Raw genomic sequence first — 19639 nt, 5'->3', positions numbered from 1 at the left:
TGAAGGCTACAAGCCAGGATGACTAAGCTCTGTCTCCTGAGGCAGCAATGGAAGCAGCAATGCTTCTGAGTACCAGTTGCAGGAAACATGGGGAGATGGCTCTTGTGCTCACAGCCTGTGTATGGGTTTCCCATAGGCATCTGGCTGGCCACTGTAAGAACATGATGCTAGCTTGAGGCAGCAGGGCTTGCCATATGGAGGTCTACTGTGATAGCAGAACTTCCATGACCAGGGATAGTTTACTTCTGAATGCCAGTTTTAGGGAACCATAAAAAGGGAGGGTTGCTGTTGTGCTCAGGTCCTGCTTGGGGGCTTCCCATAATGGGCATCTGTAGTTGGCCACTGTAAGAACAGGATGCTGGACTAGATGAGCCATTGGCCTGATCCAGGAAGCACTTCTTATGTTCTAAACTGTATTGGGGGGGGGCAACATTGGCTGTAATTAGAGTTGACACTAAACAGCAGCTAAAGGCAACTGACATGGCTAAATCCTTGGAAGATGGATGGCGGCTAACAGATTGAGGTGGAATCCTGACAAGACAGAAGTGCTGTTTCTGGGGTACAGGAAGCGGGCGGGTGTGGAGGACTCTTTGGTCCTGAATGGGGTAACTGTGCCCCTGAAGGACCAGGTGCGCAGCCTGGGAGTCATTCTGGACTCACAGCTGTCCATGGAGGTGCAGGTCAATTCTGTGTCCAGGGCAGCTGTTAATCAGCTCCACCTGGTACGCAGGCTGCGACCCTACCTGCCCGCAGACTGTCTCGCCAGAGTGGTGCATGCTCTAGCTATCTCTCGCTTGGACTACTGCAATGCGCTCTATGTGGGGCTACCTTTGAAGGTTACCTGGAAACTACAACTAATCCAGAATGCGGCAGCTAGACTGGTGACTGGGAGCGGCCGCCGAGACCACATAACACCGGTCTTTAAAGGCCTACAGTGGCTCCCAGTACGTTTCCAAGCACAATTCAAAGTGTTGGTGCTGACCTTTAAAACCCTAAACAGCCTTGGTCCAGTATACCTGAAGGAGCGTCTCCACCTCCATCGTTCTGCCCGGACATTGAGGTCCAGCACTGAGGGCCTTCTGGCGGTTTCCTTGCTGCAAGAAGCCAAGTTACAGGGAACCAGGCAGAGGGCCTTATCAGTAGTGGTATCCGCCCTGTGGAACGCCCTCCCACCAGATGTAGAAGAGAAAAATAACTACCAAACTTTTAGAAGACATCTGAAGGCAGCCCTGTTTAGGGAAGCTTTTAATGTTTAATAGGTTATTGTATTTTAGTGTTTTGTTGGAAGCCGCCCAGAGTGGCTGGGGAAACCCAGCCAGATGGGCGGGGTATAAATAATAAATTATTATTATATTATTATTATTATAAAATATACACTTTTAGATACCCAGGAAGGTCACTTATTTCCCCAGGTGAGTTTCTCCTCAAAGATCCTAAAATATCAGAACTACTGCTTTTTAGCAACTTGGGGCAGGTCTTTCAGTATGGCTGCTCCTGTTCTGTAGAACAGCATGAATCTTGTGATGCCACAGGTACATCCTGCTGGCACTTTCCAGAAATAAATGAAGATGTTTTTGTCTGGACAAGCTTTTCCAGCAGGATGAAGTCTCTATCTTAGGCATTCACAGAATCAGAATCATAGAATTGGAAGGGATCCCAAGGGTCATCTAGTCCAACCCCCTGTGATGCAGAAAACTCAACTAAAGCACCCACCCAACCTCTGCTTAAAAACATCCAATGAGGTCAGAAAGTTCTTCCCGATGTTTAGTCCAAATCTCTTTTGTTGTAACTTGAAGCCATTGGTTTGGGTCCTACCCTCCAGAGCAGGAGAAAACAAGCTTCGTCCATCCTCCACGTGATAGCCCTTCAAATATTTGAAGATGGCTATTGTATCTCCTTTCAGTTTCCTCTTTTTCAGGCTAAACATTCAGTCTGTTATCATTTATAAACCTCTTGTTCATTGTTGCTGATTTGCACTGTTATTAAAAATATTTCTTTTCAGTTTTTATAGTGCATTTGTAAGTTACTGTGACTTACTGTGAGATGTATGTAAAATAATGATGATGATGATGATGAATAATTAATAAACTGCTTCTCTCTCCAGGGTGAATGGGAGAGGCAACCTGTACCGAAGATCACAGAGATACTACAGGAACCAGAGTCAAGCTGCGAGCCCAACCTAGTCCGTCCCCCAGTGTCCCCCACTCTAGTTAAACTCAACAAGGTGCCTTTAAAGTGAGAGCTGGACCTAACTTAGGCCTCATCCACACCTTACATTTAAAGCACTATGATACCACTTTAAACTTCCCCCAAATATTATTTCCCTCCAATAATTCATTAAGGGTACAGAGAACTGTTAGGAGAATGGGGATGGGGTCTGTGTCTCCTAACAGGGCTACAATTCTCAGAGTGGTTTAACAATCAATCCCTCTTCACAGCGAACTCTGGGAACTGTAACTCTAACAGCTTTCAACACCCTGAACAAGCTATAGTTCCCATGATTCCTTTTTTTTGGGGGGGGGGAGAATTGTTAAGCTGTGATAATACTGCTTGGAATGTATAGTGCAGGTTGGGCTTTTAAGCAGACAGCTGCAATCCTCATAAAGGGATAATGAGAAAAGGAGAATCTCTTTACCACCCCAGGAGGCAGACCTAGAGCCAGGGTTTTTTGAGGTGTGTGGGGGTGTTGAGTGAAGCTCTGTTCAGAAGTTAGAACAAGCCTACAGAGAGCAGTGTGCTTGGATTTCAATCATAGCAGCTCTGCGGGTGAGCGACGGGACTTTTTCTCAAACAAAAATGAGCCTCACAGATGTATCTTCATAGATGGCCCCATTCTGAGGCACATAACAAGGCCTGACTCCCCTTTGGCTCTGCCTATAAACCAGATCCCACCAGGTGTTCCTCTGACCCACCCCAAGTTCTGCTCCAAAGCTCAAAAGAGGAAGTCTTTTAAAATAATAATCAAATTGAGTGGGAGTGTCAAAACACAGAAAATGAGCCTAATGCCCTCTGTGTTGAGGAATGATTGGTCTGTGGACCTGAGCTGATGTGATGGAGGAACACGGACCATCTGTGTGTGTTTTTCACCCACAAACCCGTTAATAGTTACAACTCAACCTGCAACATTTATAAATAAACATAATTGCAAATATCACACCAAGCCTGCTGCAATGTGTATGTGCACTTTTTTCTCCTTGATGGACAAACCTCACAGTCTATGGAAGGAACACAAAGATATTAATCATCATTGTTTATTTGTGTATTTGAAGACCAGGAGACTGCATCTGCAAAAGTGGTGTTATAGTTGGCTTGTCACTTCTAACTCTATGGTTTGCTTGAGAGCCCTGCTTGCCTTATTCCTTCTGAATATCGGTTTCTGGAAACCACAGGAGAGAATGTTCTTGTGCTCATTCCCACTGGGGCATCTGGTTGGCCACTCTCTGAGAACAGGAAGTTGGAGTAGATGGACTGTTGGCCTCATCCAGGAGGGCTTTTCTTATATTTTTAGTTCAGTGGCCCTGCTTGTGGGCTTCCCATAAAGGGCATCTGGTTGGACACTGCAAGAACAAGATGCTGGACTAGATGGGCCTTTGGCCTGATCCTGCAAGGTTCTTCTTCTTTTTGCCAATTATTTTTATTGATTTTCCACTAATTTCAACGAATTGTCACCAAATTAATAGAAATTTAAAAGCTGACTTTCCCCATGTTCCTTCTTTTTCCCTCCCTCCATTGCTGCTCCAAATACATTAGCTTTCCAAACTTTCATTTCAATATTCAATAAAATTAAACATAATTATATGCAGGGTTCTTATTCTCCTCCTTCTCTCCATTTTCTCACCATAATTACCCTGTGAGTTGGATTTGCCAAGAGAGAGCACTTGACCCAAGCTCCCCCACCAGCTTTCACCCTTAAGTAGGGATTTGAACCCTGGCCTCCTGGGTCCTAGTCCAAGACTCTTTAACCACTTCACCACACTGGCTCCTAAAGCGTATTTATCTCTAGCTTCTAGACAGGGCATTCCACCTGCCTCTTCTAAGATGCCACCTGACAGTGCTTTTATTTGTAAGCAAATTTAATCAGTTTGGCTGCATCCCCAAGCTGCCGCTGAATTCAGCGGGCCTTCTGAGCAGGCAAGGTTAGGATCACACTGTTAAAAGCCATTAAGTGACCCAACTCTGATTTCTTGGACAGGACAGGGGCTGGATGGTTGTGTTGAAATCAAGACAGTAGCGCACCGATTTGTGTCCAGTTGTCAATAGAAATAGCAATATGTCCCAGAAGGTGTTCAGCATCTCAACCAAAAAGGAAGTTCATGGTAAGATTGACAGGAGTAGTGGATGCTGAAGAGAAATCATAGGGGCAGTAGAGGCTGATCCTCATTGAAACTGGTAGTGGGGAACGCAGGGCGCCCGAGCTATAGGTGGAGCCAGAGCCAGTGACAGACAGGGCCAACTAATTCCAGTGTTGTCCCCATCCTCCTACCAGCTGACTTCTACAAAGGGCAACACTGAGACTAAGGAGGAGGAGGAGGAAGCTGACAGGCAATGCCATTCCCTAGGCTTCTCGTAAGTAGGAAAGAAGGCATATAGGAGCTAGCTGAAGACAGAGTGGCGTTGGTGGGGCATTGCCCTAATGGACCAGCCTCCACTGCATGGGGTAGAGTGGGGTGGGGGGGAAGGAACATGATCAGATTGTCCACCATGATCTGCTACAGAGCTTCTTCTTGAGGCATTTCACTGGCCACTACCAATTAATTGGTGGAGGTCACTTCCACATTGATCTGGTCCAGCAGGACTCTTCAGGTTTTCCTTGGGTCCTAAGCTCTGTGGAATTTTGCTGAGTCATCAGGACCCTGAAGATTTTGTCCCCTGCCCCAGCCAGCTTATAGTCTAGTCATAGTCCAGTCCTTTGTCCATCCATCTCAGTAGATCCCTTTCACTCTCTTGTTCTCTGGATCAAAGGGTGTCCTAATGTGTGCTTTAGCTGCGTAAGGGACCCCCATCCTTTCCAAGGTGTATTCACCACTTTTCACAAAGTCCAGGGAGACCTGAAGATGAGACAAAGCCATGTAGATATAAGTATTAGATATGTTCCCACCAAAAGGGTTTCGTTTAATTTTCCTCCTTGTTCTTCTTACGGCTGCTATTAACATGCAAATGAGACTGGGATTATCATGCCAAGTGGGAAAGAGCAACCCTACATGTCAAACATCTGCTTAATGAGCAATGCATTCTGCAGGGCACATTTGGTGATCAGTCCACTCAGCAGAACATCACCTGCCTGCCACAACAGCAGCAGCAGCAGCACTGTTTCCCAGCATGGGGGCCCCTTCCACTGCTTTAATTGGGGGTTCACAGTGCCTGAACTAAAGGTTTTTTGGAGGTGAGGTGCCCTTCTGAACACATCAATTCAAGGATACTGTTATGTGGGTAGCAAACAATGTGAAGAAAACACTGGAGGTGGTTGAAAGGAAAGTTCAGTAAACAAACAGCAAAACACTGCATCAAAATTGCTGTTCTGGAATATAGAAAGCTGCCTTCTATAGTCAGTCCATCTCACTTAGTACTGCCTGCACTGACCGGCAATGGCTCTCCAGGGGTTTCAGATGGGAGTTGCTGGAGATTGAACCTGCACTCTGCTGCTGCAATTCATTTTTCTTTAGAAAAGCAAAATTCCAGTCCCGTGGTTCTGAAAGCAGAGGCTGAATTAAACAGATACATTGAAAGCTGCCTTTCACTGAGTCAGATATTTGGTCCATCTAGCTCAGTACTGTCTACACTGACTGGCAGTGACTCTCTAGGGTTTTGGAAAGAGAGTCTCTTCCAGCCCTACCTGGAGATGCTGGGGACTGAATCTTTTGCATTCAAAGCAGATGTTCTCCCAGTGAGATACAGCCCCTGTTCTAAGGCACACAGGCCAACACAGCTTCATCAATAAAAAGTCAACGTATCAAGTAAAAACTCCATAATTGGTCAATGACCCTAAATCCACAGCAGGGAACAGCTGAATGTCACAGTGCACCCAAGGAAACCTTATCATCATCTCATTTCGTGACAGCACAGTGTTCCCATCTCAACCTCTTGCACGTGCACACAAAAGCCCTCGTCCCTTGTGGCTTGTCCATCTGGTCCAAAACAAACTGTCAAGAGATTTCAGCTTCACCAACAATTCCTCCCCTCCCCTCCCCAACACACACACACACCACCCCTCCCTCCCTCCCTTTGATGTCAAGCTTCCCCCCCCCCCCCGCTTTTCGCTTAAGGCTCCTCTGTTGCATTACTAGATGCCAGCAAAAGGGAGAAGGGAAGAGGCTAAAGGCATAGGGAAGGCAAAGTCATTAAATTGCTGGAAATCATGTCCACAGTGACAGGTGTATCTCCTTCTTGGATTGGGGAAAAGGTAGGCAGGCAGGCAGGGGCTGCTAAAGAACTTTGGGGCTGTGGGGCTACTGCCCCTCCATAATTATTCATTTTAAAAGTATTTCAACTAGTTACCCTACAGCTCTCTCAACAGCTCAGGGTCAGCTCATGATGAGATTTAAAATAGGAAAGAAACAAGACATGAATAAAACACAAGAACAGCCACAAACCAATTCATCAGAGAGGGCTGCACACCACCCAGTTCTCACCCTGACTTGACCCATGGTCCCGATCTGGGGTTTCATTGTTGTGTCAACCCAGTAATAATTCTAATTAATTAACCAATTAATCAAATAACTACCCCCCAAAAAAGAAACCTGATGCAGTTTCATTGGTGCTAACTCATGGAACCTCCCTGTACTGTTTTGTGTCGGTTTTATAAAGGCAGGAACAGAAAGCCTGCATTTTCAAGTATAATTTGCACTCCTTGTTATTCTGAATTCCAACACTCCTGGCACCAAATACAGAATTGCCCACTCATCTCTATGCAACTTGGAGATGTGCTGCTTCCAAGACTCACCGGTCCACCATCAGGATCCCGGATGTAGCCATAAGCTATTGTCTTGTTGATAGCATGTCCAAAGTCCGCCCTACGAATGTGCCCAACAGCTTTGCCATTCCTGAAGATGGCCTCCAAACCAAACATTGGCACTTTTCTGGAGAGAGCAGAGAAAGCCATTAGGTAGAAAGGCATCAGGTATGATGCAAGTTTATGGCAGAGGGCAAATCATGTCAGAAACTTGCCTTGCTGCAAATTCAGGAACTGAGGAGAGAGACTACAGCATTGAATAAACAAACATTTGCAAGTATCCAACATAAGATCCTCTCCCAGCTTATCATTTCCCAATTTCACAAAGTAATGTGTCAAAAGGTTGGATGCAATTCAGGGGCACGTTTTGAAATCTTTGCTTCGGTATTTCAAGTGCTGCTGGCATCTCCTGTTCCTTTTAGAAGGCTTCGGATATGAGATCTGTCAGCTGTCAGAAACAGTCAGTGCTAAAAAGTGCTGCACACTAGCCATCAAACTTGTTCAGAAATTAAAATACCCATGGTGCACCCACTTCTAAATGAAGGTAATTGCTAAACTACATGAAACGTGAACCATCAAAAACGTCCAGTCCTTCAACACTAGCAGCGTCACACCCAGTATGTTGCCCAGGAATTCTAAGAAATGCAAAAGTCAGTGCATTTTTTAAATCAGTGATTAAAATTAGGGCAGTTTTGAAAGGTTTGGTCTGCCATCTTGATTCAAAATGGCATCCAACTGGATCCAAATATAGATAAAAACTGGTTCAGGAACGATTGTGCAAAATTTGGTTAAAATCAGGGTAGTTTTGAAAGATTCCGTCCATCATCTTGATTCAAAATAATGTCCAATTGTACCCAATCACAGATGAAAACCTGGTTCTCAATATAATGAACTATCAAGCAAAACTTGGGGGGGTGGTTCTGTGAATAGGTTTTGCTTAAAGTAGATCCATTACAAATCAGTAGAGCTAAGTTAAAAATGTGCATCAGCTTCAATGGGTTTACTCTGAGTAGGACTAATATGGACTAGCCTGTTGCAGATTTGATTCCAATTATAGGATACCTAATAGAAGTAGCAGTTCTAGATTCAGGTAAGTAGCCATGTTGGTCTGACACAGACGAAATGAATAAATAAAAATTTAAAAAATTCTCCAGTAGCACCTTAGAGACCAACTAAGTTTTTTCTGGGTATAAGCTTTCGTGTGCATGCATACTTCTTCAAGATAGGAAGTAGCAGTTGTTTTGCAAAGATTTGGAGAGGTTTTGACATTGACATCTGCAGAGGGCAATGGAGGAGGCTAACTTAGATTGATCCATCTCAGTATTGTCAACACTGACTCTTCAAGGTTGCAGGAAGGGACATTCCCAGCCCTGCCTGGAGATGGTGTGGAGTCCACACTTCTGCCTGGAGAGCCATGTGCTCTACTAGCTGAGTGACAGTCCTTGTCCTTTTGCAAATTAGAGAGGCCTGAAGGCCAACTTGAGAGTCTGATCAGAAATGTTGAGCTAGGTGCCATCAGATACATGCAACTGCCTACCAGTGGCTACTCACTCATCAGTGGTGAAGCAGACGAGGCGGCGGAATATTCCAGCTGCTTTCTGAGCCTCAATGGCTTCCCTCCCGAGGAAAGGGGTGTGAGTTTTGAGCTTGCATGTGAAAGCCAGGCCAGCTTCTAGGGGAGTATCATCAGGACGGAGGTCTGCATGCCAGTGCCTGTAGCCTGAGAAGAAACACAACAGCCACAGACAGACCACATAGAGATGACTCCCTGGCAATGTAAGGTAAACTCCCTCCACCCAGATCAACTCAGAAAGTGCCCAGTTTTTGACATGCTCCCTCAGATCATCCTTATAGGACAATCAGGTTTCATCCAAACCCATTTTGAGAGACATTGGGCTTCATCCAAGCCTATTCTGAGAGAGACAACTTCATACCAGCCCATCAAATCCATGTTTCCAGCACCTAACCTACTCAGAGCAAATGCATGTTACAAATGTTACATAACAATTACAACTACTACAACTAAATTGCAACAATAATAAAATATGGGGGGGCAGGTAATTGATCACATCAAATGATGTACATCATTTGAATGGCAATGCCCAGCAAATCTGAGGGGCCCCAGCCCCCTCAAATATTTTATTGGGGAAGCTCAAGACCCCTCAGCCGCTAGGAGTTGGCTCCTATGATAATAATAGTATTCCCAAGATAGGAAATACAATTTCAGTGATCTAGAACCACCAGAAGCTGCTATTTATCAAGTCGGACCAATAGTATCTAGCTCAGGAAGGAGCTTTTCCCAGGCAAATGGGGATTGAACTTGGGACATTCTGTATGCACAGCATGTGCTCTACCACTGAGCTATGAACCTTCCCCTAAGAGCTATGATGTCTCTGTGATCATAAGTAGCCTGAGAAATGGGGAAATAATCAATCAAGTCTGGGAAGCAGGAATGGAATGAGGGCAAAGAAGTCTGTAGCCTCCATTATGACTGTGGGCTTTTGGCATACACACAGAGAGAGATTCAGACACAGCTGCCAGTAGAGTTTGAATCAAAGCGGCTGTTGAGAAGGCTTAGCCTGATCCAAAATGGCAACACTCAAATAATGTTCAGAGGGGAAATCTGATTATCCTGTTATTATACAGGTCTGGGTTTCAGTGGCATCTTCACTCCATGACCACAACTAGTCAGGAATTCCAGCAGGATTTCAAGACAAACTGAAAACATGAAAGAAGGGGTGGAGAAACCTTTGGCCCTTCAGATGTTTGAGGACTCCAAACCTCATCAGATCCAGCATAGCCAACTGTCAGAGATGGTGATGGGAGCTGAAGTCCAACAATGTCTAGAGGGCATCATGTTGTCTACCTTTGCTTCAGAGGGAACCTCTGTGCCTTCAGATGCAGATGGACTGAGTATGGCCAATGGTCATGGATTATAAGGGCTGCCTAAAATCTAGAGGGTCACAGGTTCCCCCTCTATGGGACCAAGAAGTCCCAGGTTCATCAATCCTTGGGATCTCCTGGAAGGGCTTGGAAAGCATGGATAGACAGTATTAGCTGGCCTTTCCCATTCTGCTGCCATCTAGATGTTAATGATTTTCCAAATCCCATCAGTCCCAAACAGCAAAGCTAATAGGCAGGAATTATAAGAGGGCATTGAGAGGGCAGTGCAGGATCCCTAATATCTGAGCTAGATAGAAGTCTGTCTCCAGGCCATCACTGCAGATAGAAGCAAGGACTGTCCAAATACCTTTTTCAATGCTGAGAGAGTCGATGGCCCTGTAGCCAGCATTGATGATGCCATGCCTGGCGCCAGCCTTCATAACTGACCGGTAGACCCTCACGCAGTGCTCCTGGGGGACATGAAGCTCCCAACCCATCTCTCCCACAAACGACAGTCTCATGGCACGGACCTGAGAAGGAAGAACATAGGAACTTAAAGAGGAACTTGGATGCTGGATAAGGTCAGTGGCCCATCTACCTCAGCACCATGTTCTCACAATGGTATTGCTGTTTTCCCATCCTTCCCTTAGTTTTGAAGTGGCCGGGGACCCTTGGGAATGGCTTTTCATTTATTCCAAATATCACCTCACCAGCAGCCTGACCCTCTCTGCAGCTTCACTGGGTGCCAGCACATCATTTAAAGCCTGGGGAAGATGTCAGGAAGTTAATTCATCCCACAGGGCAGCCAGGGAGGCTGTGGAGTGCTGGAGATATGTTTACGAAAGAGAGAGAGAGAGAGAGAGAGAGAGAGAGAGAGAGAGAGAGAGAGGAAGGAAGGAAGGAAGGAAGGAAGGAAGGAAGGAAGGACATAAATAATAATAATAATAATAATTTATTATTTGTACCCCGCCTATCTGGCTGGGTTTCCCCAGCCACTCTGGGCGGCTTCCAACAGAGATAAAAAATACACTAAAATGTCACATATTAAAAAATTCCCTGAACAGGGCTGCCTTCAGATGTCTTCTGAATGTCAGGTAGTTGTCCATCGCCTTGACATCCGATGGGAGGGCATTCCACAGGGCGGGCGCCACCACCGAGAAGGCCCTCTGCCTGGTTCCCTGCAACTTGGCCTCTCGCAGTGAGGGAACCGCCAGAAGGCCCTCGGAGCTGGACCTCAGTGTCCGGGCAGAACGATGGGGGAGGAGACGCTCCTTCAGATATACTGGACCGAGGCCATTTAGGGCTTTAAAGGTCAGCACCAACACTTTGAATTGTGCTCGGAAACGTACTGGGAGCCAATGTAGGTCTTTCAAGACCGGTGTTATATGGTCTCGGCGGCCGCTCCCAGTCACCAATCTAGCTGCCGCATTCTGGATTAGTTGTAGTTTCCGGGTCACCTTCAAAGGTAGCCCCACGTAGAGCGCATTGCAGTAGTCCAAGCAGGAGATAACCAGAGCATGTACCACTCTGGCGAGACAGACCGCAGGCAGATAGGGTCTCAGCCTACGTACCAGATGGAGCTGGTAAACAGCTGCCCTGGATACAGATTTGACCTGTGCCTCCATGGACAGCTGTGAGTCCAAAATGACTCCCAGGCTGCGCACCTGGTCCTTCAGGGGCACAGTTACCCCATTCAGGACCAGGGAATCCTCCACACCTGCCCGCCTCTTGTCCCCCAAAAACAGTACTTCTGTCTTGTCAGGATTCAACCTCAATTTGTTAGCCGCCATCCATCCTCCAACCGCTTCCAGACACTCACACAGGACCTTTACCGCCTTCACTGGTTCTGATTTAAAAGAGAGGTAGAGCTGGGTATCATCTGCATACTGATGAACACCCAGCCCAAACCTCCTGATGATCCCTCCCAGCGGCTGCATGTAGATGTTGAAAAGCATGGGGGAGAGGACAGAACCCTGAGGCACCCCACAAGTGAGCGGCCAGGGGTCTGAACACTCATCCCCCACCACCACTTTCTGAACACGGCCCAGGAGGAAGGAGCGGAACCACTGTATGACAGTGCCCCCAGCTCCCAGCCCCTCAAGACGGTCCACCCTTAAAGACCACCCTTAAAGGTCCACCCTTAAAGACATGCCACCCTTGGCCAGCACCCCATGCCTAATGGGAGAATCTGTCCTGTGTCTCAACTTGGGTTTTTATTCAGTGTGTCATGCTCTTCACCCCTTTTGCCCATCTACAGTCATATTTTTTTGTTCTAACTTTGCGACAGTTGGCCTACTGGTGCTTGAGACAGGAGATGGCGTGTCACCAGAGCAACTGAGTTAATACAACGGGACACCTCACAGTTGTTTTTCTCCTTCGCTCCTTGCTCTTCTGGTCCTCTGAATTTCCCCACGGGATGTATTTTAAAATAGCAGATTTATTTCCTATCCTTGAATCCCATCAAACCCCTGGAAGGGAATGAGGCACTGACAATTACACCAGCACAATGGGGGCCTGTCAGCAGCATGACGAGCCCCCCACTCTCCGACCACCCGGAGGAATGGAGCCATCAGCCCTGCTGATTTCCAAGCCTTCCTCCGGAGATGATCATTTAACACGACACGTTGCATTAATCTAGATTAGCCAGATGAAATATTCATGGGCTCCTAAGCGGAGGATAGCTGTTCAAATCCGTTTATTAAGGACAGGGAACAAAGCGAGACATGGAAGGAAGTGTCAAGTTATCAGCTTTGATTGGCCATGTGGAGAGTCCCTCAGCTGTCAGAGAATATAAGAAGGGCCTGGCTGCTGGATCAGGCCAATGGCCCATTCGTCTAGAATCCAGTTCTTACAGTGGCCAACCAGATGCCTCTTCTGAAAAGCCCTCAACCAGGACCCCACCACCTGGCATCCAAAGGTAGACTTTCTCTGGGCATAGAGGTCCTACTATCACAATAGATCAATCAGGACAGAGGGTCAGCTGTTCTGCTACAGTGGACAACCAGATACCCCAGTTAGAAACCTGTAAGCAGGACCAGAGCACAAAAGCAACTCTCCACACTTACGTTTCCCAGCAACTGGCATTCAGAGGCAAAGAGGTAGAAACATTTATGAGGGACCATGGTCAGTTATCACCAGCTTCAGCCAAAGGGATCTTGGGTCATAAGGGTCTCTAGGAGAGCTCCTGCCAGTCAGATCCAGCAACACTAGTCTATGCAAGCTCAAGAACCTGGTGGCAGCTTCCTGCATCTATCCTGACAGCAGCCCCCAAAGCCACATGCTTTCCAATCACTCTTCAGCTCTGTGGCATGTGGCAAAATAACTGCAGTTTCTCCTCTCCTAGCCCTGCTTTCTGAGCTTAACCTCTGAAAATTTAAAGAAAGGGTTAATTCTTTTCCAGCTTCCCACCCACCTACAAAAAGCTCTGAACATTCACACCCCTCCTGATTAGATTGTCAACCTTCAGAAATGCTTTGCTGCGCCACTGAGAGTGTGACAGCTCCCAGCCAAGGCTCTATTGTCAGGGGAGCTCAAAATAAACCCACAATCCGCTTTCAGTTTCCCACCCCATGGCTGCTGAGGGAGTTGCTCTTTTGAGCAGAGAATTCTACTCTAGTAGCTTTTCATTTTAGACATGTCTTTTGAGAATTAACCCCCACTCCTCGTTTGTCTTTTTTAAGCCCACCAACTTCAGCGTCTCTCTTCGCTAGGCTTTAACCTATTCCCCGTCCAATTCCTGGCCATGTCTTAACAACTACAAGGCAGGAAGAAATTCAACAGGGGCAGCTCTGCTTATGGCTCTATTTCCACCCTGATAAAAGAACAAACAAACAAATCACACCACTTAATTCTGTTCAAGGCAAATCCTCTGCCAGAGGAAAATTATTTTGCCAGCTATAAGGCAATGGAACAGAGAGAAGTGCCTTATACCAAGTTAGATCTGTGGTCCAGCCAGCTCTATATTGTCTGCACTAATTAGCAGTGGCTCTCCAGGGTTTGAGGCAAGAGTCCTCCCCAGTCCCACCTGGAAATGATGGGGGTTGAACCTGCGGTCTTCTGCATGCAAGAGCATACAGAGGATGAGGATGAGTATAAGGGAGTCTCTCTCTATTGCATTTTTAAATGACTGCAATCCACACGCTAGGACCTTATGGTGTAGGTCGGGTTATGAAATATTAATAATAACAGGAATACGAGAATGGGGACTTTTCAGTGGTGGCTCCCTACTTATGGAAAGCTTGGGGAGGTTCATCTGGCATCCAAATATATGCCAGATTCCAATTTCACCAGGCCTTTGCCTTTTTGCACAGATGAGATGTTTTAATGTAGTTTTTTTAAAAAAGAATTATCTTTTAATATGTTGGTTTTTTATGCTGATGTTGCATGTTTTTTGTTTTGCATAAAATATCGTAAGTTGCTTTGAGTTGCCATGGCAAAAAAGCAAATCCACACTGAGATCCCTACCGTGCAACCTGCAGCTTTCACCAGTTTGTGAGTGGAGAAAGGGAAGGCTTCATTGCTGAGGTCCGTCTCCAGGACTTCCTGCAAGACAGCGCGGCTGTGAGGAAGGAGAGGAACCCTGGTGAGGAGAATATGGCGACCAACTGCCAGGAATGACACACACACACCCCCCCTTCCAACACTCCCCACAATCCCTGCCATGAAGGCCAGCCCATGATATGTTGCTGCCTGAGGCAAAGGGCAAGCTGACACCTCCTCACATTCCATACCCCAAACGTAAAGCAACTACCAAGGGCCTTCAAATTTCTTCCACTTTGGCCAATGATCCATCTCACTGTCTGCTGGGAAGGTGCCTTCCAAGTACTCTTTTTGGTGCCTGCTGAAAACATTCTTGCTTAGACAAGCCTACCTAGATGTTCAGAATGTGGACGTGTGTTTTAATATATTTTTTAGTTTGTCACTGATTTTCATTTTTTAATGTTGTTTTAAATGGTTTTACTAATAATTTGATTGTTTCGTTCTCTTTTTAAACTTTTGGGGGGTATCTCTTTTACAGCCAGGTGCTGTGCAAATGTCATTAAATAAAATGAGTAAGCAAATGTTAAAATGACATGGGCCAACTCCAGCAAAATCCATAGAATGTTACATACATACATCAGTCATGTATAAGAAGGAAAACTGAGCAGGGGCAACATCAAATAACTGGATCATTTAATGCCTTGCCAAGGCTTCAGTTCTCTATGACGTAGCCTATCCATAAGTAAGCATGAGAAGCTGGAGGTCTGACACTGACATCACTTCTATTTGGATAGCTGATACAGGGGGCCATCCCTTGCCAGTATGATTATGTTTAGTTTGGCCTCTGACACTTCTGCTTTATGTTAGATGTTAGGAAACAGCCAGAGCCCGTAAGAGCATAAGAGCCCACTGGATCAAGCTGATGTCCCATCTAGTCTGTTCCCACACTGACCAAAGAGATGCTCCAATGAGAAACTAGCAAGCAAGACCTGAACACAACAACATCCCCTCCTGCAGTTTCCAGTAACTGGTAGGCAGAATAATCACTGCTCTGACCATGGAGGTGGAGCATAGCCATTGTGGCTAGTAGCCATTGATAGCCCTCTCCTCTTCCATGAATTTGTCCAATCTTCTTTTTAAAGTCATCTAGGTTGGTGGCCATTTCTTCCTCCTGTGGAAGTGAGCTCCATAGTTCAACAACATGCTGTGTGAAGAAGGACTTTCTTTCTCCCAAACTTCCCCTTGCCATCCCATCAGACATTAGGCTTTAACGTCTTCCCAATAGAGGGCAATCTCCAAGCTGGCAGCAGTAAAGAGCATAGCTAACTAGCCCCAACTCATTCCTGTTTTAAATGGAATTCTCCAACACCGCTTCTCAGAATGTGGCTTCAGAGCATGGGAAGGGATTCTTAGAATCATAGAATCGTAGAGTTGGAAGGGACCCCAAGGTAGGAATGTACCCCAAGGCAGGAATCTCAACTAAAGCATCCATGACAGATGGCCATCCAACCTCTACTTGAAACCTCCAAGATAGAGTCCACCACCTCTTGTGGGAGAACTTTCCACTGTTGAACAGCAATTATTGTCAGAACGTTCTTCCTGATGTTTAGCTGATGTTTCTTGTAACTTGAAGCCATTGGTTCAGGTCCTCCCCTCCAGAGCAGGAGAAAACAAGCATGCTCCATCTTCCATGTGACAGCCCTTGAAATATTTGAAGGTGACTATCATAACTCCTCTCAGTTTCCTCTTTTCTAGGCTAAACATACCCAGCTCCCTCAACTGTTCTTCATAAAGCATGGTTTCCAGACTTTCCTGCTAACATTGAAAATCTTAGTTCCTCCATAATCTGTGGTAATGAGTGCTCACTTTCTTTAAACATGCCAGGAAAGCTTTTGAGGATCTTCTCGTCCCACCCTGAATAAGCTGACACAGAAAAGTGACAGGAGCCAGAGATTATCTTTAGTGGACCAGGATATTTTGGAGCCCACTGAGCATAGGGTCCCTTGGCACATCACAGACGCCAGCGCACCAAGGCTGACAAGCAATTGCTGTCCCCTTAGGATCTGCTCTGGGCTGAGGAAACAGGATGCCATTAACACAGCCATGGGCAGCATTATGAAAATGAAGGGTGTGAATGCAAGGATAATGAGTGGAAATCCTCTTAGACTCCAGTTGCAAAGCTTTGCCTGCCCTCAGAAATGTGCCATCAAAGAGACAGCTGGCAAGAAAGGGCCCTCAGAAAGCTAATCAGGAGGAAAAGGAAAGCTCCAGAGAGACATGATACGTGCTCCACAGGGAATCTCTTGGCTGATTTTGGGAGAGTGTCAGCCTTGCATGGAGAAGGTCCCAAGGTTCGATCCCCAGTGGAATCTCCAGGTAGGCGTGTGACAGGCCTATGTCTGGAATCCTGGAGGCCTGCTGCCAGTCAGCATAGATAATACTGAGCTGGATAGACCATTGGTCTGACTTGAGATAAGGCAGCTTCCAAGAGTTCTCTTGAAAGAGGGATCAGTTGTTAAACCACTCTAGGAACAGTAGCTCTCTGAGGGGAACAGAGGTCTCCTTGCAACTCTCAGCACCCTAAAAAAACCACAGTTCCCAGGTGGTAGGAGAGTCAGTATGGTGTAGTGGTTAAGAGCGGTAGTCTTGTAATCTGGGGAACCGGGTTCGCTTCCCCGCTCCTCCACATGCAGCTGCTGGGTGACCTTAGGCTAGTCACACTTCTCTGAAGTCTCTCAGCCCCACTCACCTCACAGAGTGTTTGTTGTCGGGGAGGAAGGGAAAGGAGAATGTTAGCCACTTTGAGACTCCTTCAGGTAGTGATAAAGCGGGATATCAAATCCAAACTCCTCTTCTTCTTCTTCTTTGTGAGAAGTCATGCTTGCTTAAAGTGGTACAATACTGCTTTGAACATATAGTGCAGACAGAATCTCAGGATGTAAAATTAAGCAGCTGACAAGATAATCAGTATGCTACTGTGGAATACTGAGGACCAAAGGAAGGTGTGTGAGTGTGTGCGTGTGTGTGGGTGTGGGTGTAAATACATGTGCAAGAGAAGGGAGCAAAGGAAAGGGGGAGGCCACCACCCCACTTTTCCTAAATAGCATTTGTGAAGCCACCATAATTCTGTAGATATAAGAGCATAAAATATGCCCTGCTGGATCAGACCAAAAGCCCATCTATTGTAGTATCCTGTTTTCTCAACGCCTAACCAGATGTCCATTATGGGAAACCCTTGCAAGCAGGATCTGAGCACAACAGAAACTCTCCCCCCTTGGAAATCCCAGTGAAGGAAGAACATAAGAAGAGCCTGGGTGCTGGATCCAGCCAAAGGATGCCCATCTCACCCCGTCTTCTCAATAGGAAGTCCACAAGCAGGAGCTGATATGGGTACTTTTCATCTAAGACAATCCCTAAGACAACTAGAAATTTACAAAGCCCTCTTGATCAATTTCTCAAACTCATTGAAATCCGTTTAACTGCTGCCAAAAAAAAATCAGTGGGTATTTCACCTGGGCAGGTACATTAAAATTGAGGATGAGGGGGTGTTGGCTCTTGAGATTTTTTTTAGAGCCTCCAAATCCAGAGCCCCAAGGAACAGAGGAAACAGTCTTATACCTAATTTACAGGTAGGTGTTGGTCTGCTGTAGTTGAAACAAAATTAAAAAATTCCTTCCAGTAGCACCTTAGAGTCCAACTAAGATAGTTATTGATATGAGCATTCGTGTGCATGCATACTTCTTCAGATACCAATTTATAACATTAAAAATGCATTATAAAAATGTGACACCAGATGCTGCTGTAGAGCAGAATCCAAAGTCAATGGCAGATTGCCTTGGGAGCGTTTTCTCCCCTATAGCATTTTTTTCCCATAGTGTTTTTTTTTATATCTGTATAGATCCAGCCTTAGTCAGGCTACTGAGATACATCTAGCTCAATATCATCTACTCAATATTGACTGACGGCAGGTTCTCCAGGGATTCAGAGAGAAGTCTCTCCCAGACCCACCTGGAGATGCCACTGGGGAATGAACCACCAAGTGTATACAATAAATATCCTAATTTATTCAGTCATGGGTTAAAAAGAACAACCAGTCTACCCCCAAGTCCATTTCCCACCTGTGACTCTCACCTGTACGGTCCCTGGATGCTGATCATTCCAAGCTGTTCTGACTGGTCAATCAACTGGCACTGGAACTTCTTGTCCTGCAGGACTGTCATGATATGGGACCAGTTGTGCTGTGCTACTGCTCCCCCAATTGCAAGGTAGTAGCCATCCCCTAGGAAGAAGGACAGGTAATATTAAATAGGCATCTTGCTGCTTATCTACTACAGAGTCTGGTTCAAGTTCCTTGTATTAATTAACAAAGCCCTGAACAGCTTAGGTCCAAGGAACTTCAGGGATCCCCTGAGTCCTTCTATTCCAGCTCCATCACTGAAATCATCTGCAAGAGTGCCATTTGTCATACCCCTGAGTTGGTGAAGCTTGTTTGACAAGAACAAGAAACTGAACCTTGATTGTCATTCCTGTGAAATGCTCTGCCAATGAAGATTGAGCAGGTGCCTTCTGTGCCAACGTTTTTTTTTTTTTTAAATAATATTTATTGAACATTTTCAAATATAACAGAAAAAATAAAAAATAAAAAAATAAAACATCCATTTTATAACCTTATTTTCATTAGCATCTTGCCAGGACTTCCCCACCCCACCCCCTCTTGTATTCCAATTCCTTCAAATCGATTCAACAAGTTCTTACCCCAAATTTTAAACTTATTATAGTTAACCCAATGTTAAGAATGTTTTTCCATCCCCTAAAATCGACCCCGCTCCCTTCCACGAGTTCCCCTCTTTAATGTGCAGAACAGATTAAAATAAAAGAAAATGGAACAAAGAATAAAATATAATTTAACACCCTTTGGATTCCAAATTTCCCTCCCCCCTTTCCCGGTTGCGTTCCCCAATGTCCATCAATGCCTGTTGTCATCCTAGAGATCCCACATCTAGGCCGAAATCCTTCACAAGTCCACTTTGCCTTCTTTTTAATAGTCTTTGCCGTCTTTTTGATCATCTTTAGTTTCAAGCGTCCAATCTTGGAAAAGCTCTATCTCAAAAAGGTCCATTTTTCCCATCCAGATCTCTGTATTTAAGAGTAAAAACTCCAATTTTGTTTCTTTAGACCTTTCAAATCTGGATGTCCCAAATGTTCCCACTTCCATCTTTGTCCAATTCTTGTTATTCATGTTGTTCTTATTATTCTCTCTCCTCACTTTCCTCTAGTTTCTTTTCCTGCTCTCCTGCAAAAATGTTCCAATTCCAATAGCTTCTAAAT

The 19639-nt window shown here is 45.6% G+C and overlaps 2 protein-coding genes across 4 annotated transcripts in view; one reads left to right on the top strand and one right to left on the bottom strand.

Annotated features, from left to right (window-relative positions):
- Positions 1-3154, top strand: part of DBH (dopamine beta-hydroxylase) — a 35997-nt gene extending 32843 nt beyond the window's left edge. For all 3 annotated transcript variants that reach the window (XM_081847078.1, XM_081847077.1, XM_081847076.1), the window contains one exon: positions 2105-3154. In XM_081847078.1, the coding sequence (XP_081703204.1) occupies positions 2105-2239 (135 nt within the window). In that variant the 3' untranslated portion in view covers positions 2240-3154. The remainder of the gene's footprint in view (positions 1-2104) is intronic.
- Positions 3155-4058: 904 nt separating this feature from the next.
- SARDH (sarcosine dehydrogenase) overlaps positions 4059-19639 on the bottom strand; it is a 52439-nt gene continuing 36858 nt past the window's right edge. Inside the window, exons 17-22 of the mRNA XM_081846981.1 lie at positions 18443-18590; positions 14297-14390; positions 10200-10362; positions 8501-8669; positions 6941-7076; positions 4059-5048 (exon numbers count right to left, since the gene is read on the bottom strand). Of these exons, the coding sequence (XP_081703107.1) occupies positions 4923-5048; positions 6941-7076; positions 8501-8669; positions 10200-10362; positions 14297-14390; positions 18443-18590 (836 nt within the window). The 3' untranslated portion in view covers positions 4059-4922. The remainder of the gene's footprint in view (positions 5049-6940; positions 7077-8500; positions 8670-10199; positions 10363-14296; positions 14391-18442; positions 18591-19639) is intronic.

This window comes from Podarcis erhardii (genome assembly GCF_964252035.2).
Source record: "Podarcis erhardii genome assembly, chromosome: Z".
In the NCBI taxonomy this organism is placed as follows: domain Eukaryota; kingdom Metazoa; phylum Chordata; class Lepidosauria; order Squamata; family Lacertidae; genus Podarcis; species Podarcis erhardii.
This window is presented reverse-complemented; position numbering and strand designations above follow the sequence as displayed.